Source organism: Scomber scombrus, chromosome 1 (genome assembly GCF_963691925.1).
Source record: "Scomber scombrus chromosome 1, fScoSco1.1, whole genome shotgun sequence".
Taxonomy (NCBI): domain Eukaryota; kingdom Metazoa; phylum Chordata; class Actinopteri; order Scombriformes; family Scombridae; genus Scomber; species Scomber scombrus.
The window spans coordinates 18,870,354-18,898,120 of record NC_084970.1 but is presented as its reverse complement, the minus strand read 5'-3'; the positions used below and the strand labels follow the sequence as shown (position 1 = coordinate 18,898,120).

Here is a 27,767-nt window from a genome sequence, read left to right as displayed (position 1 = left end):
GGAGGAGGATGGATAGAGTGAGTGACGACGGTGTCACAGATAACCACCAGGTCAGTTTCACGGTGTCTAGCGTTGCCAGCGTAAACACGGAGAGGAGAATAATAGACGGCAGAGTGGTAACTCAAACACCATCACAGTCTCAAGTGTTTGTTTGGATATCTGTCTTCTTCTTCTTCTCCTTCTTGTTGTCGCTCCCTGGGAGGAGGTAGGAGGGTGAGGAGATTATGGCTGCACTTTCTCCACAGATCCGAGGACTTCAGGTAGATGAGGTAAACTTAACTCTCCTGTGGTATTTGTCCATCTGTTAATTAGCCTGCTCATGTGATCGTGTGGTTAGCATCGGGCTAACTAGTTAACGCTGCCTGCCATCAACAGGAGTGTCATGGCAACTAGCTTAGCGAGCTAACTCACTAACTTACCTAACTTAACTGCGGTGTTTGCCTTTTAGTTTAGGGCTCAAATGTGTCACTCATTGATAGAGAAATCGATATAACTGAGCACCCTCTACTTCCCAGCTAATGCTATCACGACTTATTCCAATTAGAGAGCTATATGTGGAGACTTTTTGTCAGGCAGGAAACCAACAGGCTCCACAGCCGTAAACGCCTCACTGTTGGCTGTCAGACAAGGTGTAATGTTGTGACAAGGCCCTGCTCTAGTGACTTTTTTTACGCCCAGCAAGACTGATTGATTGCGAAATCTTTTTTAATGATTCACTTGACTGCAAGGGGAAAGTATATTGAGTGCGGGGCTGTGGTGGGAAATGTACAAAAAGCGCCAAGTATTGTCAGGATGTGACATCATACTTGACAGTAAACAGCAGTGATTGTAGTGGAGGGGCGGACACAGATGAATGTGAAAAACTCAATAACAATACCACATACACGTATATAAGAGACATGCACTAACCATTAACCTTTAACTGTACGTGTATTTGATCTACAATCACTGTTTCTATCTATCTATCTATCTATCTATCTATCTATCTATCTATCTATCTATCTATCTATCTATCTGTCTATCTATGCACACAAAGCTCATTACAAAGCACAGTTATTGTAAATATATAGTGCTGGGGGTTTTCAAAGTCTGAGACAGTGGGCTTCTCCTCAGGTGAAGTTCCCCCCATTACCTGCTCAGTTCTTGGATGCCTTCCGGATCATGATTTTGTTATTTGGTCCCACCGACGGTCAACAATTGGGCCAAGATAGCCTGATATTGCTGTTTGACAATAACTTCAGACTACATCAAATACATAAAGTCTGTCTGAAAGTATTTATTAGTTTCTGAGTCTGGGAAAGTAGGGAAAACAGTCATTTCCCAAAACTACCGTACCTCTGAATTATGTCTTTATACAAATCACACACATTTAGGCTATTTTGTGTGATCTCCTCTTAGTAAATAATGTAATGACTAATGTAATATTTTTTCACTTCCATTCACTGAGCTTTTCCTGAATGGTTGGAGCCCCTCTGGAGAGGCTCTCCTCCCTCTATGAAAACCTCTGATTTAGAGTATAGTAGTTATATAGAAAATGGACCACAGTGATATAGTGCTTTTTCTAGTCTACCGACCACTCAGAGCTGCTGGATGCCAACCTGCTCATCAGGGGCGAAAGCCAAAGCACATTACAGTGTTTGTAGTGCTCACTCCCCCAATCACACAAACACTCAAAGTTTGCGGTTCATTATCTTGCCCAAGGACACTTCAAAATGCAAACTGGAGGAACCAGGGAACAAACCACTGTCTTTCTGATTAGTGGATGACCGGCTCTACCTCCTGAGCCGCAGCTGCCTCCAAACATAGTTTTTAGTTTTAGTTCAGTTTCCAGTTAAGAATAAATGTTTTCATATTTTAGTTTCTTATCTAGGCATCTTTATGTTGTTTGCTCTGCAATGTATGAGTGATTTAGCTGCTGTAACACTCCAATCTATGTCTTTAAATCTCTATCAGTTACCCAGGTAGACTTTTAAAGATGTCATTAATATATTTATAAACTCATTGACTGTTTTGTTGTTTTGTTATTTTGTTATTTAAGGTCGAAACCAGAATCCTGAGAGTAAAAGTTGTTGCTGGAATCGGGTTGGCCAAAAAAGATATTCTTGGAGCCAGGTAAGTTGCTGACATGTAACACTACTTACTCGAGACCCGACTAAAAAGTAGTTAATTTGTTTCAGATATGTTTTGATGAACTGATTATTTTATAAAACAGCAGATAATAATAAGAAATGTCTGTTGCAATTACCCAGATCCCAAAGTGACTCAAAGATATTTAATTTACAAGCATGCTATTTATAAAATAGAAGAGCAGCAAATCCTCACGTTTGATAAGCTGGAACCAGAGGAGGCATTTTTGCTTGATACTACTTCACTTTTTATTACTATGTCATTTTCTGTCAATTGACTAATAATCAATTTCAACAATCACATGATCATTTTAGTTGTACTTTTCAGTGTAATTTTAATCAAATTCACACGTCATGGGTCACGTCGTGCTTCACTTTGCACTTCACGTAAAATGTATGATATCATCTTCCTGTGTAACTTCAGTGACCTTTCCCTGACACTTTTACTCACGAAAGAGAGACCACAGATTTACCTCAGGTCCTGATAATGTGTTTATTGGGTCTGTAAAGGCTCACAGTGACATTTTAAAGTTTTCGCAACATTCATGATCTAAAAGAAAAGATAAATTCTTTAAACATTAAAAAAAAAATGCATTATTGCACAACTATCCTTTACAGGCATCAACAAATTCAGAGCCATCAGGTCAAATGTTATTCACTGGTATTTTCTTCTGTGGAAACAGTTCTGACTTCTGAATTCCTGGAAATTACTCTAAGAGCAGGAAGTGGAAGTGAGTGTTGCTTAGTTTTGACGACACATCATTTAATCTTGTAGGGAAAAGTCTGCAATTTTAACAATAAAAAAAAAAAGCCCCTAAACAATTCTGTCTACTTTGAGAGTTCTTTAACATTCTTAATTTAAAAACATTTAATATTCAAATTAATCTTTTTGTAACTTTTAAAAAACATTTACAGTAACTAAGAATGAATGAAATGACAGTTTTGTTGGTTGTTTTTCTGCCTTACATACTATATGTTTAGTCTTTCATGTTATGCCAAACTTTCTGTATCACTGTAATATAACACCATTCACTTAATACATTACCAATGACAAAACATTGCTGCGGGCATAAAGTGGCATTATGATTTGGTGAATGTCATCTGACTGATTAATGTGGTTTTAATGCATTTCACAGTGCCCCAAAGTGTTATGAAATAACAATTACAGCCAATTTTAAATCAAGCATAAAGTAGCTAGAACCATTATGTTAAGTGTAATGGTTTTGCTGCCATTTAGAAAAGAAGCAGAGGCTCAGTGTAGAAGGACCACACGAACCACTAATATAAGAGCAGAAAGTCGATGGTAACTGTATATCTTCATAAATGGATGTTTATCCCAGAGCTGAATCCAAATGTGTCTCCCTTTTTTGTGTAACAGCGATCCGTATACAAGACTGTCCCTCTATGACCCTGTGAATGGAGAAATAACAAGTCTTCAGACCAAAACAATAAAGAAGGTGACAAAGTGAACATGCAGCACGTTTGCAGTTACACCTGTATATGATTTGTTGACTCATACTTGATATTTGACGTTCTTTTTCTTTCCCTTCTTATGAAACCTGAAGACATTGGACCCAAAATGGAGCGAAGAATTTTATTTCAGAGTAAGTGTAAACATTTTAAAATAGACATTTTCTTTATTTCACATGAACAGGAAACTGGATTCATTTATTTTTTACTTTATAAAATTTAACCATAAAATGCTCACCGTAGTTCAACATGTTTGAGTTTATAGTCTGTTTTATGTTTCAGGTTGATCCCAGGAAACATCGTCTGCTGTTGGAGGTGTTTGATGAGAACCGTCTGGTAGGTCATTCAGACATCTTTAACCTTTTACTTTGTTGTCTGTCAGACTGAAACATTTTGGCTATAGCTGGATGTGCTATTTATCTTTTTTTTTTATTGCCGTTGTGCCGTTTTTTCCTACTAAATCTGTTGGGATTTTGAGAAAGTGCAGCGTGAGTGAGTGAGTGAAACTTGACGGACTCCACTCAAGAATACATCAGTGTGTAGAATACTTCAATTCCTTCACAGCTAGTGTAGATCTGTGTTTCCTGATGTGAAATGAAAATATAAATCTTCATATTCCTCCAGTACATTTAAACATATCATTTAACTTTTAGTGCACATCACATTTTATATACTTAGCATCCATTTACCTGCCATACACGATACATCATAGGTTCATGCTGTCATGTACTTCAAAGCCTGCTGGCTCTGTGGCCTCTTAAAGACCTCTGATAATGAGACAAATATTGGAAATCAATTTTAAGAGCTTCTCCGCTATTGAGGGAAATGTCTTAATTGATAGTGCAACACACCCAGCATGTTGGACACGGTCCAAAGATGTCCAAGCAAGGAAATAGTCTCACAGAGATTTAAAAGTTTAAAACAGCGTTGTAAACAAATATTTTAAAATAAAGAAATAATTCCCCTCCCTATTAACTAACACAGCGTAATTAGTGCTAAACGAGGGAATGTGTCATATTTCTGCAGGTTGGGTACATTGTCTGTCTGTCAAAAATACAGCTGCCCTTATTTTGCCATGACATGCCATGACATATGTGATATTATTGGAAAACTAATTATTCAGAGCTGTAAATACGGGCAAATCTGGCTGCCTGTAGCTTACACATGAGGATAGAGATTTTCTGTGAGGTGTTCTGTAGCTAAATAGTTTCTGTTACAAACACACGCATCAGGGGTTGTTGTGTGCTGGTTGAGTGAGTTAAGAGATAACTAGATGCCAGTGGCTACTTTTCACTGATAACACGGTGAATTCACAGTAAAAGCTTTTAGGAGAAACAGGTTACAGCATATCGGTTGAGCTGCTGACCCAGTTTCATGCTGACGTGATGCACAGCAGGTCCTGGGACACCTGAGAAGTCAGACCACAACGATAGCACCACTGTTGTCTGAGACTTGCAGCTAATTGCTTTCTCTGTATGTAATGTAAACATAGCGAAGACGTTAGCCAACATGAGCGGCTCCAGAATCCTGGTTTTAACCCTACAAAATATCACCTCAGCTAAATCTACAACAATTAGCTGATTAATCTGTAATCTGGAGTATTCGCTACACAGAACATCTATCGCATTGTCTGCCCATCCTGGAAGTGGGATCCCTCTGTTGCTTTCTTCCATTTTTTCCCCCAGTTACAGGCTTTTTTGGGGCTGTGGGGAGGCAGTTTTTCCTTATGTGACATGAGGGTCTTAGGATAGAAGATGTTGTATGTGCAGATTGTAAAGCTCAGGGTTAGGGAAAATTTAAGGCCATGAAGCTTCCCTTTGTCATACATAATAATAAACAGATTATCTTTGGATTTTAGACTGTTGACCAAACAAAACAAGACTTTGTTTTCACTGTTTTTCTACCCTATAAACCACACTGTTTTCTACACTATTATTCTACCGTATACCCTCTAAAGGGTACATGCATATGATGACATATTGGGAATAAATTACATATTGTCAATGTCAACTCTTTTTTTAACATTACAAGCACCTCCAGAGGAGTGGGAATAAACTTTGAATATGAGCAAATAACACTTTAATGTAAGAAGCTGGTGTAGTCTACACTCAACATTTTGGCTCCATATTCCACACCAACTGTATAAAGGAATACATGAAATGTGTTTAAAACTACAAAGATTTAATTGAAACAACAGTGGGATGTTATTCTCTGCACTGAAGTAACTGCTTACTTAATTCTTACTGAATTGCAGCTATAAATGAGTTTGGGCACATTTATACCTGCCTGAACTCCAGCAGTGTCCACGGCGAGACCCTGATTCACTAACCTGTCCTACTGGTAGAGGCCGATCAATGAATGTGACAAGTAGCAGCAAATTCAATTCTCAGAAGAGAAGTCATTACAGTCATTACACAGCTGTGTGCCAGAAAGCCATTTGTAACAGTTAATTAAATTAATCCAGTAATTTATGTACAAATGTATGTGACAAATCACTGCGCTGAACTAACACTGCTCTATGGTACAAATGAATCTGTTTTATCCCTCTCTCCCTGCTGTTTTCACATTATTGTCTTGCAGTGCTTCATTTATTTGCCTTTGATATTCTTATTTTATATTCATAATAGTGGATCTGTAAAGGAGCTTCTCGATACTGAGCATTCGTTGTGGTTTGATGTGTTGCACAACTTTGGTTCGGATTTGATTTTCATCTAAGGTCCCCCAGCAGGTCACAATAAAGCAGCAGCTTGAATCCAGGATTTTAGTTTGTTGTAAAACCTCCTTCTTCCTCCGCTGTTTGTTGTTTTTTATTTGTTGGATTTTTCCAGAACGTATTGTTACGTCGCTGGTTTACAGTCACATGATAAAACAAACCTGGGTGTGACTCACTCTAGGTTGCTTTGTCATGCTGCACATAGATTTGATTAGAAATTCGGAGGGCGTGTCTGAACTGTTAGAGTGAGTGTATATGTGTGTGTGTGTGTGTGTGTGTGTGTGTGTGTTAGTGAGTGAGCACTGGGCAGAGACTGCAGGAAACTTGTTCATATTTGCCCTGCTCTCAGATGAGTGTATGAAACTGTGTCTGTTGGTCATGGTGTCCTATTGTTCCTCACTGATGACTCTTTACTTCTTTTGTTACCCACCAGCTTGACCTTTCACCTACTGTATGTGCTGCTATGAGATCCTTATTGTTTTCTGATCAACATTGTATTTCGTGACAGTGTTTCTCTCAAACTAATATCAGTACTCTGTTGACATTCATGACTCTAACAGGAATAATCCTCATATTTCTGGGACCTGCATGTCTTTCCTTTAGCGCCACCTTAAAGCCAGAGTTTCCTCATTTACCACAGAAACATGAAGGGGTAATGGGCAGATTGCCATGAAATTCCCATCTTGTACTCTTTTCCGCCAGAGGTTCTGGACACTTTTGTCTTTTGTTGCACTCAGGCCAACTTAGTCTCAAGCATTTATATAATGACATGGACATTCATGCTTCCAGGGTGGACTAACCCTTTTGGTTTCAGACCTTTTTCCAATAGCACCACCATCATTAAATGTTTAGCATAACTATGGGTCAAACAACTTATATTATATATATATATATAAATATATATATATATTTGATATTTTGCATTGTGATAAACATTTCAGCCTCTAATCGGTCACATTGTGAATGCTGGAGTGTGAAATAAGTATGAGTCATTTTTGCTTAGTTCAGCACTAAAGCTCCTTGCCGAGCAGGTTAAGCCATTTAGTGAATGAGGCGAGAGAAGGGGTGCTTCAGGCGACACCACCAGAGACCCAGTGATGTAGCAGCGCTGTTGTTTTCAGCGGCTCCACGTTGTTTCACCACCAGCTGGAAACACTCACCCACACACAGACTCCAGTGGATAATTTGATACTTTGTTTGGTGTCCTTTCAGATATAAAATGCTGGGAAATGTCTGTCCAGCAGGCTCTGTCTCACTTTCATGAATTAAGTGTTTGTACATGACATCACCAGATGTGAAAGTTGCCATGGTTTCTCCTCTGCAATTGATTGTCTTCATAAATATACATGAAAAAAATGATACAGTGGGAAAGAGCTGTTGTGCAACCGACTACACAAACAGATTCAGAAAGAATTCAGGAAGCTTTTATAGACTGTTAAAGGCTAAAGAGTCTCAGGGAAAGTGTAACATTAACTAAAAGTGGAGTTAAGATCTGTCCACAGACAACCAGAAAGTCCTGGTGATATTGATCAGGCTGATATTTCTCACTTTAAAATAGGTCTACATGACTTCAGGCTTTAATCATTGTGATGTTACTCCCCAGGTGTTGAGCTACATAAACATTTATACACATATGCCAGGAAACTCATCATCCACAGAGCACTGACTGTCAGATACAGGCCCCTATCAATTCTGATGGGCCTCTTTCTTTTTCAAGATGTTTCTTTGTTTTCTTCCTGATATCACAGATTACTCCATTAACAGCAGGTATAGCAGGTGTGTTTTGCCTCTCCACAAACATGAAAAGGTGATATTACTGCATACATTTAGAAACTCATTAACCTAACTCATTGCAGTTGCACCTGCTGGTTTACATAAGCCACCTTTTGTCTGTGAATGTCCAGCCTCTGCTCTATCCACACCCCACTGACACAGTTTTTAAAGACACTCACATGTTCCCTGAAGAGTTTGGTAAATATACTTTGTCCTTCCAAAGTTTTTCTCAGATACAGTGTTGAATTTATTGCCAAATTCATGTGGATTACTACAGGTAGCTTGGCTTTATCAATGGCCTTTTACATCATGTGACTAGGTGTGAATGTGTGTACGTCATTCACTCTTATCTCATGGTCTGCGCACCTCCATTAAATAAACCCTCTTTTGGCTGGATGAGTGATTAATAGTCACGAGGTTTCCTGGTGCTTCTGTCAGAGATGTTTTAAAAATGAGTTTGACTACAGCGGTGAAGTATCCTGTATTGAATCATGTCTTTATCCTGGATGTGCTTCTCACTATTACACATTAAACTAAAATCGATTTGGCTTTAGCGTAATGCCCTGAAATAGGCCGGCCTGGCTCACAATAGGCTGCTATTAATAAGTAGGACTGTCAACAGTTGTGGTAAGGAAATCAGACCAGCACTGACTGTTACATGAGGTGTCATGTAACAGGTGTCATGTCGCTGTCAAAGCAATCGTGGCTTTTATCTTCTTGCATTTTCTGCAGGCAGATAATATGCTGCAGATACTTTTTTTTTAGCTTTTCTTTGCTTGCAAAGAAACAAGGACCTGCTAATATATTACATAACTTAAGTTTTGCTTTTGTATTAAATCAGATTGATGACTTTTGCAGTTTACAATCCCTTTCCTGCATAGTTTCAAGAGCTATGGTGGTTCTGTTGTGTTTTATGTGATTTTTGCAACCCAGTGCTCAGTTTTAAGTAGAATTATATTGAAAGTCATTCCCTTTGATTTCCTGTAATTCAATAGCAGTGGGTAAAAATATTTGTGGGGGCACAGAGCAGCAGAAACATTAGAAGTGTGGCTGCAGCAGGAAGTAGAGTCTTGAGTAAGTGGCCTGAGGCAGATGTAACGGAGCTTCAGTCCAATATGCACCGTAGAGGGCTACCATGTTGTTTTTTCTTCCAAAGTGTTGATCAGGAGTGAGGCGGTTGGAAAAGACGCGGGTTGTTAGATCGGAATCTGACAGGAACTCAGGTACAGTTAATTAGCAGCTAAGCTAAGGTTATAAAGCAGGTCAGCGGTGGATCCTTTAAGTTTTAGTGTCATTTTGTTTTGCGTATAGAGTTTGAGGTCCCTAAAGGGGCTAACCTCTGGGATTGCTCTAGTTTCAAAGGTCGTATGTTTGGGTCATGTCTCCAAACAGAACCACTGACCTCCTCTGACTAAAAGCTGAGATCAGCCTGGAGAGGAATTTAGGTTGTCACCAGAGCTATTTTGGCAATGTACAGCCGCTAATGATTGTGATCACAGGGCAGAGCTCGGAGCAGTTGCTTTGCTTTCCTTTTTTCCTACCAGCAAGTTTTATCATGCAGCCCTCGCCAGCACAGCAGGGATTAGAGAGTTAAACGAATGGCACGTCGGCTCCGCTTGCATTTTGCGTCAAGGAGAAGCAACACGGACCCTCTGTCAGAGAGCCTCAGAAGCCATGGTGAGGAGAGTGGAGTCAGTGTGTCAGCTCAAAGCCCCACAGAGAGTCTGGCGCACAGTTCTGTCCACTTGAAGGTGACTCCTCTGTCACCAGACTATGCTAATTTACAGCGTTACTCCTCAGTATTCATACCCAGGGTTAACACTGGAGGATGTAGTAAAAAGAGCATTCTGCAGATCTCGCTGCAGCCCTGTGGCAAGCCCAGCGGAGAGCTGGATGGCACTATAGAGGATGGAGACCCCGGGAGTAGTGAAGGAGGAACGGGTACTGGCTCTGACGGAGGCTCATGCAGCAGCAGCATGGCCAGCGATGCCGGTTACTGTAGCAGCAACAGCATCTTTGAGCCGGAGGGTCCAGAAAAGCACAGGACCACCCAAGAGAGGAGTCTACCATGCTGCAAGTCCAAGGTCCCGTTGAGACGCTGCTCTTCCTTGGTGATATTTCCAAAGAGCCCCTGCAGCACTCCACCTGCTTCACCGGTCAGTCCAGTGGCTCTACCTGCTCTCCCACCAGCAAGGGGCTCTCATCAGCCATCTCTTCAGACATGCCTTCAGACATCTGCTGGTGAATTTTCACAGGATGATGAAGAAATGACTTGTAAAGGGTCCACCACCACGGCAGTAAGTGGCCATCGATTCCCAAAAGGAAGTTGCTCAGCCGAGTTTAGGGACACCAAACACATGGTACAATTTAATATTCCTTTACAGGATGAACCAAAATGCCAGATAGAGGACAGGAGTAAAGTGATGGAACAGTCATTAACACAAGACAGATTAAATCATCACTCTAGCAGTGTGCTGCTGCACTTTGCCCACCAGAGACCAATTACATCTGGGAAAGGAGCTACATCTATGACTACAGTCAATGTGGAATATCCTGAGGCTCCTCACCCAGCTGAGCATCCTGAGGGTGAACATCACCCTTGCAAAAAACTGTATCGTAGTACCTCTGCTTGTTTGTTCTCCTCAGCTAAACCAGCAGAGAAAAAAGTTTGTTCATTAGGAAAAGGTCAGGAAAGGCCTGAGGAAAACCATTGTCATCGCGCCATACAAAGGAGCTTTTCCCTGGAGGTGCCCTACCCAAACACTGGAATTTCATGTCACGTCTCGAATCCAAAACTCACCAGTCCTTGCTCTCCACATGTGCACATTCATCTTTCTCCTGGCTGCCCAGCTAAGTTGCCTAGCTCTGATGTAAACACGAGCCACAAGGGGATTAATACACCAAACAACCCATGTCAAAACACCAAGGTGAGTGTCATGTATGAAGCCTCAAAGGAGCAGTATGCAGTGACCTGTAATGTTGTTAAACTGGTTCGAGTAGATTCCATACTGCTTTAGTTTGGCTGTTCAAGTGACACCACTTTGACTTCTGCTACCGTGTACAGAATGAGATTGACATTTGACTCACATTCAGACATCAATTAAGAAATTCAATAATGTTGGCTTCCTGCTGAATTGTGTATATTGGTCTTATTGTTAATAGTGGAAAGAATATCAGTCTAGGTTTCTATTTTTCACTATTGAATATAATTAATTTTCACACCTATACATTACTATATATTTATCAATATGGAATACATATGCTATGATCCCCATCACTTCTATGACTGTTCAAAACCTGAAAATGCTGTTTACTCAGGGTCAGCCATTAGCTTCACCACAAGTAAGAGCCACACTCAGTAACTGAGAAGATTGCTAGAGCTAAGTCATGCAATTAACAAGCCCAATGTGGACAAACATTCAGCGGTATTCAGTTACATTACAGTAAATCCATTTCAATATCATTTTACAAGAAAATCGTGAATGAGAAGGAAAAGTTGCCCCGCTCTCACCTTTTCTGTGTGTAGGTTTGCTAGTATGTGAACATGTGCTCGATTTTAGAATAGTTCTTAATTTTTATTATTCTGTTAACGCTATGAGTAATCGTCTTAAGTATTTACCCCGAGCTAATTTTAGTGGTGGGAAAAGCAGTGCCCCTTGCTGATATAAATAAAGTGCCTCTGAAATATTCCCCCTGACTCCAGATAGTCTGGTGGTCTCTAGCACTGCCCAGTCCCGTGGATTCAAATTTAACAGCATGACACTAGAGCGGCGCACAGTCATGCCAGCCATCTGTGGACATGGTGTGTGTGTGTCTGTGCAATGGTGGGGGGTAATGTAATGTAGGCAGGATGGGAGCGTGAGCCATTCCCAGGAAAAGGATGGTGTGTTCCCTTCCCTGTGGGTCCCCCTTGCCTGCTAGGCAGTGTTTGTGAAGTATCAGGTGTCAGCCTCCCCCCACTGCATTTAGCAGGTTGTCAAGTAAGAGAATCTCCGCCAGTAATTAGCAAGTGCATCTACTTTAAAAGACCTAAATTTGCTTTTGTAAGTCTAAATTATGCACACTTTCGCTTTGATGTTTGGAGTCCTTCATGCACATTTAGTCAGGTGTCACATCACACATCTGCTTCTCTGCATCATACATTGCACACGTTTGCCTTTTCTGACCCACAGCTGAGCCACAACAAAGTGATTCACGCTGTGTAAAAATCAGGTGACGAAGGAGTCAACTTCAATACAAAAAGTGAATCCTATTTCAGATCATTCAGAACTATGTTAAAAAAAAAAAATTATATATATGTTGAAATGTTTTTTTTAATATTGATTTTTATTGACTAAATTTGTTTATATGAGCTTTGCACTCAAAGGTGACCTTCACTTTAGAGCAGAGGTAAAAAAGGGTCACCTCAGGCTGCAACTACAGTGTTTTAATATGTTTGATATATTAATACGAAAAAAACGAAAAGAAAAACATCTGTAAGTTTTGGAAAAAAACTAAACCTTCGGTATATAAGGAAAATGTTACGTCATGTATTTATTTCACTAACGACCCTTTTAAAATCCAGCTTCACAAGCAAAGGAGAAACTGTGAAACCTTTTGATGTCGCTGGCTGGGAAAAATCCACAGAAGACATTTTCATGGAAATTTCAGGTCCACTGTTCTTATCAGCAGTGCAGTCATAGCTCCATATACCTCATCTCATGAGTCAATGATCAACCAGGTGTGACCACATTACACAAGCAAAGTGAAAAACATGAATCAGAAATCTTTCCTGTGTTATAAACAGTCACATGTCGTAACTTGATTGAATGAGCATAAATTAGCATGATAAGAAGAACCAAGATGTCCAAGCCAAAACCTTTTCACCTCTCTCAGTGAACTTGACCTGCAGTCCATTATGGGCCGTCTGAATTTGATAGGCTAACTAGTTTTGTGCAGCTGCCACAGTGTTTGTGGTGGGGGTGGATGGCTTCATTTCCTACTTCAAGCTGGAAGTCTTCCAGATTCCTTCAGAAGTGATAACATGTGGTTTTGAGAAATCACTTGCCTACTATGAAAAGAGCCCAGCAAATCTCCCAACCCCATCCCCTCCTCTGTGCTCAACTCTCAGGCCTTAAACAGTTTAACAACTGTAATATAGCCTGCAGTTAGGAAACTATACACACTCTTTCTTTCTTTAGCAGTTATAAATAAATATGTCTTGGTTCTCTAGCAATGTAACAAATGAATAATGCAGACCATCAGACTCTCTTACAGTGACGATGGTTTCAGGTTTGGAAGACAAGAACTTCCCAAATCATTTTACAAACAATCAAGCAACGTTTCTGCAATCTTTTTTTTGCTCCCTGAGTGTCTTATAATGTATGTGTAAACGTACTTTAAGTAATTGTTTCTCAGATGTGTGGACTCCTGATCGGGAATGGTTCATCTTCAGAGATCGTTTTCTCGCTCCAATAACATTAGCTGTGTAGCTGTTCAGAAGTTTAGGTTTCACAAGCTGCTGTCCACCTGTCAAAAGTAGTTACGGACAGACATGACTGAGCTTGCGCCACAGAAACCTAAAGGTGTGTCTTTAGCGGCTTATCACAGCCTCATACAGGATGTGGTCAGCACTGCGTAACGCCACATGCCAAAATGAGTTGCATTTACTGTGAGTCTCTGTTATCGTTTCATCACAGGCAGATTTTTCATTGGTGTTTTTCATATGTGTCTGACTTCTACTTCCTCTTTGCCAAGCTTGGCCTCTCCTCACCCTTCACTCAGTAACGTTGGGAAGATACTGTTGTGTATTCTGTTTGCTACACATATAGAGGTGACCTGCTTCACTTTTTAATATGTAATAGTGTACACATCAGTGTTTATGAAATGCTGAGCGGAGCTTTTCCTTGACGGAAGGAACAGTTGTCTAATTGGTCTGTGAGTGTGCATATAGCTGTGCCTCTGATCATCTGAGCAGTAAAGTCATGAAGGGCAGCAGCATATAGTGATATTTATTGTTGCATAGACTTCTGGGAGATACTGAAATAGTGGATGACATGCTCTGGAAGTCTAAACTTAAATATACTGTAATTTTAGATTTAACGGAGGTGGGATTTCGGTGAAGGTTGATTGCATACATTTGAATGTTACACTAAAATGTACTTATTGTAGATGTTGTAAGTAGATATGAATTAATCAAGGATCAAGGATATAAAAATACAACCTGCAGAGCCTGTAAACAGAAAGTGCAGTAATCCCGAGTTATACACTACTATACACTACACTTCAGCTCCATGATGTACACTTGACTTATTAGATCTACAGATGTCTGAGAGTCAATACAGCATCAGATTTAGCTTGCAGACATGTATATGTATGTGGGACAGGACGCTCAAGTTTAAAAATGTCCATCAGTTATAATGACATTTATTCATAACTTCATACTTTAGTCTCCTCTCAGTTCACATTAGCAGTGGACAATGTAAATACAAGTGGGACAAAGAGAGGGTTCATTGTACTGTATAAAAACTATGTATTGTATAAACTTGTACATTCCAGTAAATCTCCAGTAAACTTGCTCTCGTAGGCGCTGTATGTAAACAGAAGACAAAAGACACACAAACAAAAGACACACAAACGAATTGCTGCTACCACACAAACGTTCATAATATCCTGTGGACTGCAGCGTGTAAATAAATACGAACCCACTTAAACAGCTTTCTAAAAATGCAAGACAGCTCGACAAAAAAAAGTAATGATATTATTTTTCAATTAAAAATACCATACAGGCCTTTTGTTCCAGTTTTTGTCTGGAACAATTTGAAAACATCACCTAAGGATTTGAGAAATAGTATTTTGGCATTTTTATTTTCTGACATTTGGGTTAAACCTGTGGGAGGACGTTCTTGCGTTAAGCTGAAAGAGGCTTATTTCAGTTAATCAAGACCAGTGGTGAGTCTGTGTCTGCTGGGAAAAGGGAGGTTCTGCTTATTGCTTCAGAGACCGAGAGCCAAATTATAGATTGTGTACACATGGTGAAATACTTTAGTATTTTAGTATTTAGTATTTTTAGTATCTTTAGTTTTCGCTTACCACCACTGAAGTACCCATATGTATTCTATTTCCAATTTTTCTTATCATTATCATTAGTATTATTATTATTGTTGTGGAGTTGGTTTTATTTTCCATCTTATGCACATTTACATGTTTTTATGTTCATTTTATCATTCTTTTTTCTTTTTTTTTTTCATGTGAAGCACTGTGATTTCTTTTGTTGTAAAGCACTTTGAGCTGCACTTCTTGTATGAAAGGTGCTATACAAATTACAATTTGTCACAATATTTGTGTGTCTTCACTAGTTTACTTGTGTCTTTTTAGGCTTTGATCAATGAAGTATTTCATGATTAGCAATACTGAATGTGAAATCTAGAAAACTTTACATGTTTATGGTTAAAAACCTCAATTAAAATAGGGAATCTTTGTAAATGTAATACACATGTAGGGAAAATAACTATAATACACATGAGGATGTAATGTAAAGTTGTTGTCACTGCTGGTGAACATGTAGAGTTTCTCTCTCTGCTGTTCTTGGCTGAACTATGAGAAGTGCAAGGTCAGGACGAAGGAGGCCTCCATCTATATTTGTTCACGTAAACACTCTTTACCGCTGTTAGACAGTTTGACCTGCCGGGCGTGTTAATTTGGTCACAAACTGACTAACTCCCTCAGTGCGGCGTGTTTGCCTTTGAGACTGTAATGGCTTCAATAAAGGCATCCAGTGAATTGTGTTCAAAGCAAAGACACTTTATCTGACAAACGCTACATTATCCAAGTCTAGCAATAACACAGCGCAGCCATTCATTGTAGGCTGATAAACACATTCCTATCTAGGCTACATACTAAATATATACAAAAACAGATCAAGTCAAATGACTTGGAAAGTAGAGCAGCGTTTGTGCTGTTTGGTTTATTCAGGATAAGAGATACTTTCTGTTTAATCTGATGATTAAAGATCCAATAAATTGTCAAAGGAACTGGCCTGTGATAAAGTAGGTGTGCTACATGATTTAAACAGGAAAAATGCAACAATCGAAATATGACAGGAGACAAAATGCAGCTAAAAATAACAGTAAGTTAAACAGACAACCGGTGTATTCCTATTAGGGAATTTATAGTGGTTCTTATTACTCCCAAGATGGCTGCATAACAGAACATGTCTGGGCTGGTCTTCTCTATCCATAATATATATGTGTGTGTGTGTGTGTGTGTGTGTGTGTGTGTGTGTGTGTGTGTGTGTGTGTGTGTGTGTGTGTGTGTGTGTGTGTGTGTGTGTGTGTGTGTGTGTGTGTGTGTGTGTGTGTGTGTGTGTGTGTGTGTGTGTGTAGGAGATCATATTGTCATGATCCTGACATCTGTGTATGACTCCCTCTCTCCCTTCCTGTCAGACACGTGATGACTTTCTTGGACAGGTGGATGTTCCCTTAAATCAGATACCGGTGAGTCCTTGGTGGTTTTCTGTTGTATATTACTTTATATACAGTCATTTGAATGCAATTTCTTTTGCCATGGCATTTACTGTACACGCATTTGACCTCAATCTCACCCGTGTCTGTTCCACATCGTTGTCTATAGTTATGGAAACACAGTCCGTCATGTTTATGTTACGTTCCTGCTTTTGTTTTATAATAAATACGACACCTGCAAATTTGCCCTCATGGTACATGGTCACCATCATTTCATGTAATAGTATCTTTAAATATATTGTGTTGTGATACAGTGGCAGCAACTGTAAACCTTTTTGAAGAATTAAAGATTTCCTTTTATTGTTTTGTTTTTTTGTCTCAGACAGAAAATCCTAACACAGAAAGGCCATACACATTCAAGGATTTTCTGCTTCACCCACGAAGGTTGGCATGATTTCATGGTTTTTCAATTTTTGTCTTTGCCCTGTTTTACATTCCATTTTTATATTATGTTGACACCTTTTTTTTAACAGGAGAAAATAAATATACAAAATAAATAAACACGTAGACACACTTTTTAAACATTGGTGACAATGTTTATTTCTTTCGACTATAAAACCTTTTTGTTTTGTTTGACATTCACACGCAGCCACAAGTCCAGAGTTAAGGGTCATCTGCGTCTCAAAATGACCTACCTGCCAAAAAACCCTGGTTCAGAGGAGGAAACAGCAGATCAGACTGAGGATATGGATGTAAGTCTTTATCTTTCATGATTCAAATTTTGTTGGCATTTTTGGCCTTTATTCAATAGTGGAAAGAAGGATAAGCAAAACAAAGGTCCACAGCTGTAATCAAAAAGCAGACATTATTGTTATGTGTTTTAACCAGTGGGCTACTGGGACAGCCTGTGTTTAATTTGTGCATTCACTAATCTTTCTGTCTTATTCATAATACCATGTGTTTTTTCCTCGGCTGTCTAAAGCCAGTTTCAGCTGGTTTGAGGGCCTCAGATAAGCTTTTTTTTCAGCCTCTACGAGCCAAAAATACAACAGATTCTGAGTTTTTTCTTATTGATTAGAAATAAATTAATACAACTCTCTTTTTCTACTGAACAGAACAGAAAAAACATTCATAGTGCGTATGGATTATTTGGACGTCAAATGTAGGCATGTCTAATCCAGGTTTTGTTATTTGTTCTCACTATAGACAGTTCAGAATATGTTGAGTTATAGCAGTAATATGAGTGTTTATGGAGCATGGATTGTCTTCTGAAGTTTTGGCTTAAAAATAACCACATCCAGGTTGTATTTGTTCCACTCTGTGTCCCTTGCCTTTGTAAAATACTTTGTCGTCGTTGTTGTTGTTGTTGTTGTTGTGCAGCCTGGTTGGGAGTTTCTGGAATCGCAGGACATGTCAGGTCCCAGGCAAAGCCAGCTGCTGCCTGCTCTGCCCCCTGGCTGGGAGGAGCGGCAGGACAACCTGGGAAGAACTTACTATGTCAACCATGAGAGCAGAACCACACAGTGGCACCGACCCACAATCCAGTAAGACTGCTCCCTGACAAGCTTAGTTTCATTACTTTACTTTACATCTGTTAGATGGTGCAGTACTGAATTGTGTGTGTGTGTGTGTGTGTGTGTGTGTGTGTGTGTGTGTGTGTGTGTGTGTGTGTGTGTGTGTGTGTGTGTGTGTGTGTGTGTGTGTGTGTGTGTGTGTGTGTGTGTGTGTGTGTGTGTGTGTGTGTGTGTGTGTGTCCTAAACAGGGACTGTGATGTGGCGACCCAAAGAACACAGAACTGTAACACTGAGGGGGAGCACGCTTTTATTACACGCAGACAGATCTCAGACCACGAAGACAACACAACACGAGAATCTCCCGAGGTATTTTGTTTTTACCTATTTGAATATGCATTTGCATGCCCTTTTACTATTCAATGCTTGTTCTGCTTTGCTGAGTTCTGTTCAGAATTTCCTGGGTTTTTCCATCCTGCTCAGAGAAACAAAACAGGAAATTTTGTATATCCCTGAATGAAGATGTTTTCAGATGACGACAAGCACATGTATGAGGCCCAGATTCAATATTTCATATGGACATTTAGGAGTATGACACAGTCCTTCTACAACAGGTTTTTAAAATGTTTTTAGGTGAAGTGGTGAGGGAGGGATGTGTTCTTGGATTATATTTTGATCAGTTTAATTGTTACTATGTTTGCCCACAAATTGAATTTGGTTGTACAGGTTCAGTCCTGCAGTTGGACAGCTACAGTATGTTCAGTGGATAGGTGAATCCACTTCTAATAACCATAAACTAACTCTTATGTTTACTATACAGAACTCACAGTGGCTTACATCATATATTTAAACGGAGTACTTTGGCACAGCTGTTGTTACATCTGACCTTGGATCCGTCCCTCATGGTGTGCACTTGATGAGTGTCCTCCTCTGTCTCATCTTCTAGAGCTGGGAGATTATTACAGAGGACGAGTCCACCTTGTATCACAGCAACAACCAGATCGCAACACCTCCACCTCACATGCCTTTGGAGTTCCACTCGTTCTGTGACGATCTGAGAAGCATTCACATTACAGGGGCCACAGCTGGCGAGCAGCGAATCTCCCAGACGGTGAGTCATTTTTTTGTGCAACATGAGGTTCTTGTTACAGAGAGTACGAGCTGGAGAGACTCGTGATGAGATTAATATGAACCATAAGCTTTCTGTGAGAGAGGAAGAGAGGTGGAGAATATATACACGTTAATGGCCAAGTGATCCGTGTTTGACATCCTTCCCCTCTGCTGCAGGATCACGCTAGTTCAAGTCATTCCAGTCTCAGAGGAAGTGCCCAGGCTTCAACAGGAGAGGAACATCCTGTTAATCCAGTGGTGAGTTTTTGAGTCACTGTTGAAATCACTCCCTTCTAGTTTTTACAAGCCCTATCTCAAATCAAAATGTTGCTGTTACAGTACAGAGCTGTCAGTGATTCACAGATAACTACTTTATCACAGTGTCTGCCAGCTTCTTGTAGTCAGGAGGTAGTTTTAGGAAGGTTTTGTATTTCTTTTTTGGATATTGTATTACTTAATGAATTCAGTGTTTTCAGTATGGATCACTGTATTTTATTTTTATGGCATTCAATAGCTGCTTCCAACCTCTACTGGGCTGCCTACAGGCTGGGAGGAGAAGCGGGACAGTAAAGGAAGACGTTACTTTGTCAACCACAATAGTCGAACCACTACATGGACACGACCCCTGGTTCAGGTACACATTGGGATTTTTTTTTTTTTTTAAATTGATAGGGGGAGAATATATGTTTACAGGCACTTCGAAGTTTGAACATTTCCTTCAGATTATATGTTCATTTTAAGAATTTTCTATCCTACCTTTTTATTATGAATGGGAAACCTAGTTATATTCTATATTTAATCAGTTGTCTTTCACCAATACCTCCTTATATTTTGATTTGACCAATAGAGAACCTCAGAGGCGGCATCAGCAGCATCAGCATCATCAGCATCATCATCATCATCAGCATCAGCAGCATCAGCAGCAGCAGCAGCAGCAGCAGCAGCAGCAGCAGCAGCAGCAGCAGCACAGAGTAGTGCTAGTATACCCCAGAGCCCCACACCATCCCTACCACCTATGTCCCCCGAGGAGTCTCCTCAGCACACCCCGAGTCCGGAGGCCACGTATGAGTCTGGCTTCTTGCCGGCTGGTTGGGAGGTCCGCAGTGCTCCCAATGGAAGACCCTTTTTCATCGACCACAACACAAAGACTACTACATGGGTGAGCAACCAGCAAAGAAGGTCTTAAGGTTTACCTTTACTGTACCTCTAAGGGGCAACCATTAGGAGATGTTGTTCCTCAAACGTTCACTAAAGGCTGACTCAGCAGACCTCCAGTTCTCCAGAAATAGTCATTTGTTTTCCACAAGAAAGGACCACATTTTATAGTCATTTGTAGTATTTATAATATTAAATATTGAATTTGCAATATTTATAATTTTATAAATGTATTTATAATCACTTTACAGACCAGGATAAAGAATTGAACCTACACCCAACTCAACTAAAATGGCTGCACAACCACAACAAATAGGGGAAGAGCACAAGGATCATTTTACAGTATCTGAAAAAATAATGTAATGGTTCCCAGATCTTCTAGAAACTTGTTCTTAATTTGATAAATCATTCAGTGGCATTAGGGAAGCAACGTGTTGAGTTGACCGTAGCAGAAAAACACACCTAAAAGTAACATTTTCAAAAATGTAAAAACTAATTTGTGCTCATGATTGCGGCGTCATCAGGAAAATGAAATTTTGCAATACAAAAGTCTGTTATTCCGCTGAATACATTTCATTAATCTCAGATATAACAAAGTGTTGTGCCTACAAGCCAAAACCTGAGATACATCCACATATCAATTTAAAACTTTATTAAATCAAAGTGATCCCGAGTGAGGGTGTTTGCAGGATGAGAGAATGGTACGAGGGTGAAGTCTGTTAAATAGAAAGCACAAATTATTAAATCAAGCACACAAAATATTAAATTAAAAGCACAATCCATTTAATCTCTCTATAGCCCCTTATGGGCTCTGATGTCCATTAATTTATGGAATAATAATAATAATAATAAATGATTGTCTCCAGTATTTTTAGAAATGATTTTTTTCTCTTTAAAGATCTTTAAAATCTTGTAAATCTATATATTTTTCTTTGTGAAACTTTCCTGATTATTATCAATGAAAACTAGTAGAGCAGCCTGTAAGTGCTCTGCCACTATTTCTTATGTAAGCATTTCCTGTTTGACTGAAACTCATCCTGTTTGTTTGCCTCGGAGCAGGAAGACCCCAGGCTAAAGATTCCTGTGCAAATGAGGAGGAGACCTTCGCTTGACCCATCTGACCTCGGCCCGCTGCCCGTAAGCTCATCAGCTACAGAAAATCAGTGAACAAATCAATTGAAAGGCATTGAGCAACATTAAGCTTTAGAGCTCAGGCAAAAAATAATAGATGATACTTTAATTGCTCTGTGTTGAAGTGAAATATGAGAGCTGTTTGTTTTTCTGCAGCCTGGCTGGGAGGAGAGGGTCCACACTGACGGGAGGATATTCTACATAGATCACAGTGCGTACGATATCTAACACTAAGAACACGTGTGATGGAAGGGCGCATTTCTTTATGAACTCATGGTTTATGTTATGTTGTATTTCACAGACACCAGGACCACACAATGGGATGATCCCAGATTACAGAACTCAGCTATAACTGGACCAGTGAGTATAGATTATATTTAACAGATTATTGCTCTGTAATGTGATATTAATAATGTCATACCATAAAATCTCTATTTATAGATCATAGGTTTCCTGTAAATATGTATCATTGACCACAATGTAGGTCATAAGGTCACAATTGATTTGTCACTGAACACTGTCCTTTTATATTTTCATTTATATTTTATAGGCAGTGCCTTATTCCAGAGATTATAAACAGAAGTATGACTACTTCCGCAAGAAGATGAAGAAACCGGTGAGTGTCTTTAAATGATAACTAATGCTGCTACTGACTTACGAAACTGGAACTGGAACTGGCATATGAAGTGTTGTCCTTCCTCTTAATGTCAGTTTTCAGTTTCAAATATGCCGCGTTAATTTCACTTGGAGGTGATTATAAACTTTCTTCTTATATTTCAAATGCAGGCTGACATCCCAAACCGCTTTGAAATGAAGATGAGACGAAACGCGGTGCTGGAGGACTCGTACCGACGCATCCTATCGGTTAAGAAAGCGGACCTGCTGAAGGCACGACTGTGGGTGGAGTTTGAGGGAGAGAAAGGACTGGACTACGGAGGTGTGGCGAGGGAGTGGTTCTTCCTCATGTCCAAGGAGATGTTTAACCCGTACTACGGGCTGTTCGAGTACTCTGCCACGTGAGTCCAAACACTGTTTGCAAACAGAAGTCATGAGATCAGAAGTGTGTGTAAATTAGTATAGATAAACACAGCAGGTGTTCCACTTCCTCTTTTTGACACCCCTTTCAAATTTAGAACATGTACAGGTGCATGATTTATCCTGCGGTAAAAATACATTCATGATCTGTTTTGTCTTTCAGGGACAACTACACTCTGCAGATCAACCCTAACTCAGGTTTATGTAATGAGGACCACCTGTCCTACTTCAAGTTCATCGGCCGTGTGGCGGGCATGGCCGTGTATCACGGAAAACTGCTTGATGGTGAGTGTTTCTTCATTGTACGCATCATGAAAAAATATTTATAGTAGTCATAATAGCTCATATTCTATATATTTTTAAAGGATTAGATCAAACTGAGGGATTTTATAGATTCTGACATCTTTGTTTGATCTTCAAAGCTTTCTTCATTCGGCCTTTCTACAAGATGATGCTGCAGAAGCCAATCACTCTCCAAGACATGGAGTCTGTTGTGAGTGTCACATTATTCCACTGCCAATGCTCAAGTGAACACCTTGAATCGGGATCTTCAAACAGCATTTGTTGTCTTTTTAGGACAGTGAATATTTCAACTCATTGATGTGGATTTTGGAGAACGACCCAACAGACTTGGATTTGCGATTCACCATCGATGAAGAGCTGTTTGGACAGGTTTGTTCAATAGCTTTTCTTTGCCTTGGCACCTTTAAGTTCATGATAGTTGGTTTTCAGTTTAAATCATGTGAGATTTCCCGTCATTCCTGTTTAGACTCACCAGCATGAACTGAAGCCGGGTGGTGCAGATATTATCGTCACTAATGAAAACAAGAAGGAATACATCCAGTAAGGAAACAGTGCTCTTTTCTTAAAGTTAAACCTCTAAAGTGTAAATTATGTTGTGATGCTAATCTGCTGTTTTGTGCCAGTCTGGTGATGCAATGGCGGTTTGTGAACAGGATACAGAAGCAGATGACTGCCTTCAAGGAGGTAATAACTGTCTTTAATAGATCAGTACCATGATTGAACTTTTTAAAGTATGAATTCAAATCTGATGTATTTTTATGTTATAGGGATTCTTTGAGCTGATACCACAAGATCTGATTAAGATCTTTGATGAGAATGAGCTTGAGGTGAGTTTTCAGTCCGTTCAAAGTCCTGAAATCTGTCACATTCATTCCAGACAGATGAAAAATGTATCTACCTGACCTTTTTTTCTTTTCTTTACCAGCTGCTCATGTGTGGTCTGGGAGATGTGGATGTGAACGACTGGAGAGAGAACACCAAGTACAAGAACAGCTACTGCGCCAACCACGTAGTTATCCAGTGGTTTTGGAAAGTAAGTCAACTTTCCATGCCTGGAGCCAATTAGCTGAGTTGTGGCACATTATATTCTCCTTTAAGAAGAGCTTTGTATTTGTTATTTATTTGTTTACTCTGTGTTGTTATAGGCCGTGCTAGTGATGGATGCAGAAAAGAGAATCCGGCTCTTGCAGTTTGTGACAGGCACATCCAGGGTCCCAATGAACGGCTTTGCTGAGCTCTATGGTGAGATAAAACAAGTCTTTAAATGACACTGTGTCTGATTTGTGTTTATTGTTATGTCTGATAAGTTGTTCACTCAGGACTCAGTTTGTCTCTTTAAGTTTGGTGCATCACATCTTTTCCCTCTATACTGCACACACCTGCCTGCATTGGACAGTTTTAAGGTTTAATTGAAGTTGTATGTGTTTGTCTGATGCTTGACGCTGGTATTTTTCAGGGTCTAACGGGCCGCAGCTGTTCACCATCGAGCAGTGGGGAACACGTGATAAACTGCCACGAGCCCACACATGGTGAGCACTTTTCTTAATATCTATCACAGTTATTAGTGATGTGATTTAGACGACTATGAAATGTGTTGGAATATTTAGTGTGTGCCGACATTTAAAGGCTAAAGGAGATTGTGGGGAAAAAATCCTTGCTACTAATTGGCTTCTTATGTTTTCCCGTGAGAGCAGACGTTTTCTTCACTAATGTTTTCATGTTAATTTGGCTTTGATCGCCATGTTGCTCAGTTCTCATGTTCTGAGATAATAACAGTGGGTTGAAGCCCTCTAGTGGATGCAAACAGCTCACACTCTGCCATGTGAGACCTGAAGACATTTATCTGTCTAAATGGGCCTCATGCAAGAATCACCGGCAGGTACAAGTGAGTTTGAAAATTGGCGGCACCTAGGTACGAGCGAAATTTGATTCAGACAGTCTGCTTTTCATCACAGAGGAAGAAACACTTGTGTGACTAAGAATCATAATGTCAGAATGAATAATATTCTATTCCCCCAATATATTTTTATCATCATGGCTGCCAATTTACTTGACTTTTCTTTATATTTTATTATTTCTATTGGCATATTTTGGTGCAGCAACTTATAGTTGCCAGCAAACATTTCACTCTGACAGCAATATTATCTCGTCTAATATCTGCAGCGACCCATCAACTGACCACCTACAATCATGCACCACTTTGCTTTAGCTTTTAGAAAGCCATTTGTGTAGCTTCATGTTAAACTGATCCTTATTTATTTCTGCCACATTGCTGATCTTATGGCACATTGTTTGCAAGTGGGTTCCTGTTTTCATTTTTGTTTTTCAATTTGTTTGTACTCTTAGGTAACTTTAGTGAATAAAACTTTGAACATTGAGCCTAATATAGCAAATTCAGGCAGTTAAGAGATTTCTCTGAATCCGACTTGGAACATCAAGAAAAAAGTTTTAAAAGAGTCTTAGGAGAATATGAAAATGTTCTTCCATGAAGCTGAATGTCACATCTCAATATTCAAGAAACATGAATCACTAAAAGTCAAAAGATGGTGTATGTTGTGTTTTATGACTCCTGCTTAGACGTGATTTTTATAACCATGACTCTTTACTTTCATCTCCTCAAAGCTTCAACCGACTGGACCTTCCTCCTTATGAGTCCTTTGAAGAACTGAGGGAGAAACTTCACATCGCCATTGAGAATGCACAAGGCTTCGACGGGGTGGATTAATGCTTCTGCAGTAAATGAGCTGATTTTACATTACTGCTGTCGGAGTAAAGCCGAGCAGTGTGATGTATGTGGTGAAGTTGACGAGAGAAAAAAACTCAGGTCTTAACCTGCCAGCTGTGTGACAAATGAAGGACAGTCACACAACCTTCACTTTGGTCCTCTCATGGGGCAAAGGAATTAAATCTGGAGTGACAGAGGTGTTTAATCACTCTGAGTGATCTAAAGTTTACAAATCAGGTTTTCTTCTTATTTTATTCTTTATTGTAAGTTGCGCAAAAGTGTATTCACTCTCTTTTACTATGCTAAAATGCTGAATATTTGTAGAACTTAGTTCTGTGAAATTACAATATTACAGACATTTATGTGAAAGTTATAACAAACACATCTAACATTAAAGAACATTTGTTTCATTTGGGCTGAATTACAGTAAGAAATTCAGAAGCTTCTCATATCAAGTTGTGATGTTATCTTCATGTTAGTGGGAAATGAATCATGTTTCTTCTCTTTGGAAATCCATAAACTTGTGCTTTCACTGCTTGTAAGTGATGTGAAGAGTGCACCATCGGTCAGAACAGTCAAGCACACTGTGGTTCAGTCATAGCCTGGTTTCATATATTTGAATCACTGCCCAAATCTCGTTTTTTTACCAATTCAAATAACATTAATTATGTAAAATTAAAATTGAAACCAATTGAACCTTTTTCCTTGAACAAGTCCAAAGTACTTTTAAAACAGCAAAACATAAATGACACAATTGGTAATTCAACCTAAATTAAACTGATGGAAAGGTTATTTTTTCCTCAAAATTTTACTGTTGTTTAACTTTTATACATACTTTTACATTTTTCATTCCAGTATATTAGAAACACTGATGCAGGAAATATATGCACCTCAAAAGCATTAGAGGCAGAAAATGTACAAGTTTGAACGACTACACTTAAACCAAGTGTATCAATGTGTCAATTAATCATCATAGTAGTGATGTACAAGTACAAGGACCAGTAAAAGGCTAAACTAATTTATAGTTCACATCTGTGTATTCCGCAGATGCAAAGAATACATGCAGTGTTAGATTATGCTCAAATACTATGCATCATTGTGTGTATATATAGAGAGAGAGACATAACATGAGGTTCTCAGTTCTTGCATAGATATAATGTACATAAAAATAAAACTTCTACAAAATGATGAAGCCTTTATTGTTAAAGCTGTTAACTCAAAGTTTTTAAATCTGCAAAGAAAAAAGGTTATTGGTGCAACTCTACATCCTTTTTGTGTTTCATTTATGATCAGCAGCCACTCAAGTTTAACATCAGCTGTATATGTATCAGAGGAATGGATAAATGTATATCTTCTGGGCGGTAGCGTACACAATCGTTCAGTTTGCATACAGTATGTGAAATATTATGAATCGTTGCCTTTTGTCAATGAGTGATTTTTTGTTTTCTTCTACTCATCATGGGTGTCTAACTGCAGCACAGTGCTCTATTTTTAAGAGTGCAATTTTAAAAATGTTTTTGTTGGTTGTCAGAATTGTGTACAAATTATTTTCTGTTTTCAAAATGAGTCATCACTTTTAATACCTTTTTTGTTGTTGTCAAGCAGTAGATTTATAACCGTTTATTCTTTTCTGAATGGTAAAACATGTGTTTACACTACCTGCCATGTTTACAGGTTGTTGACAAAGGAAGATGTCGTGGGCCGGTTCATTTCTCCTAACAACACAGTTTTATACTTACGCTTTTATAAAGTGAAGCACTTTGTTGATATCGACAAGTCTTACTTCTGAACTGTCTGAATCTTTGCCGATCTGTCACCTGCAGACTGCTTAAATTGCTCTTATAGAAAATGATCCCTTGCTTCAAGTGCACGTGTTTTAAATGTTTACATGTGAACATTGCTGAAAATAAGCACATTCTCTTCTTTCACTTATATTTAAAACTGAATATAGAGGCCTTTTGTTTGTAATGTATTGTAGAATTTGATTGTGTTTATTGATGTTCTGATTTCCAAATGGAAGTACTGTTATATATGTATCGTTGTCTATTGAAGATTAATTAATAGATCAACGCTTAATTTCTGATATATCAAATTTTGTTATTGTAAAATGTTAATTATGACACCTATAAGTGCATTACAACACAACCATACATGCAACATATAACAGTTTAAAGGCTGGAATGAACTGCAGTTGTTAAATCCCAATTTGATTACCTATATTACACCAAATTCTATATAAATATATTTGAAAAATAAAGACATTTAAAAACCAA

The 27,767-nt window shown here is 39.1% G+C and overlaps 1 protein-coding gene across 1 annotated transcript; it reads left to right on the top strand.

The window, feature by feature from the left end:
- nedd4a (NEDD4 E3 ubiquitin protein ligase a) lies at positions 1 to 27,767 on the top strand (the record flags this gene model as incomplete). Its single annotated transcript, XM_062422342.1, is given in 29 exon segments — positions 1 to 269; positions 2,039 to 2,112; positions 3,505 to 3,583; positions 3,692 to 3,730; positions 3,879 to 3,932; positions 16,506 to 16,556; positions 16,906 to 16,967; positions 17,173 to 17,275; positions 17,904 to 18,067; positions 18,287 to 18,404; positions 18,982 to 19,146; positions 19,323 to 19,403; positions 19,660 to 19,779; positions 19,993 to 20,304; positions 21,360 to 21,437; positions 21,588 to 21,642; positions 21,733 to 21,791; positions 21,982 to 22,047; positions 22,218 to 22,447; positions 22,630 to 22,751; positions 22,889 to 22,959; positions 23,043 to 23,138; positions 23,236 to 23,309; positions 23,393 to 23,453; positions 23,537 to 23,596; positions 23,695 to 23,802; positions 23,915 to 24,011; positions 24,226 to 24,298; positions 25,392 to 27,767. Coding segments are annotated over 29 exon segments (2,820 nt in total). The 3' UTR covers positions 25,495 to 27,767.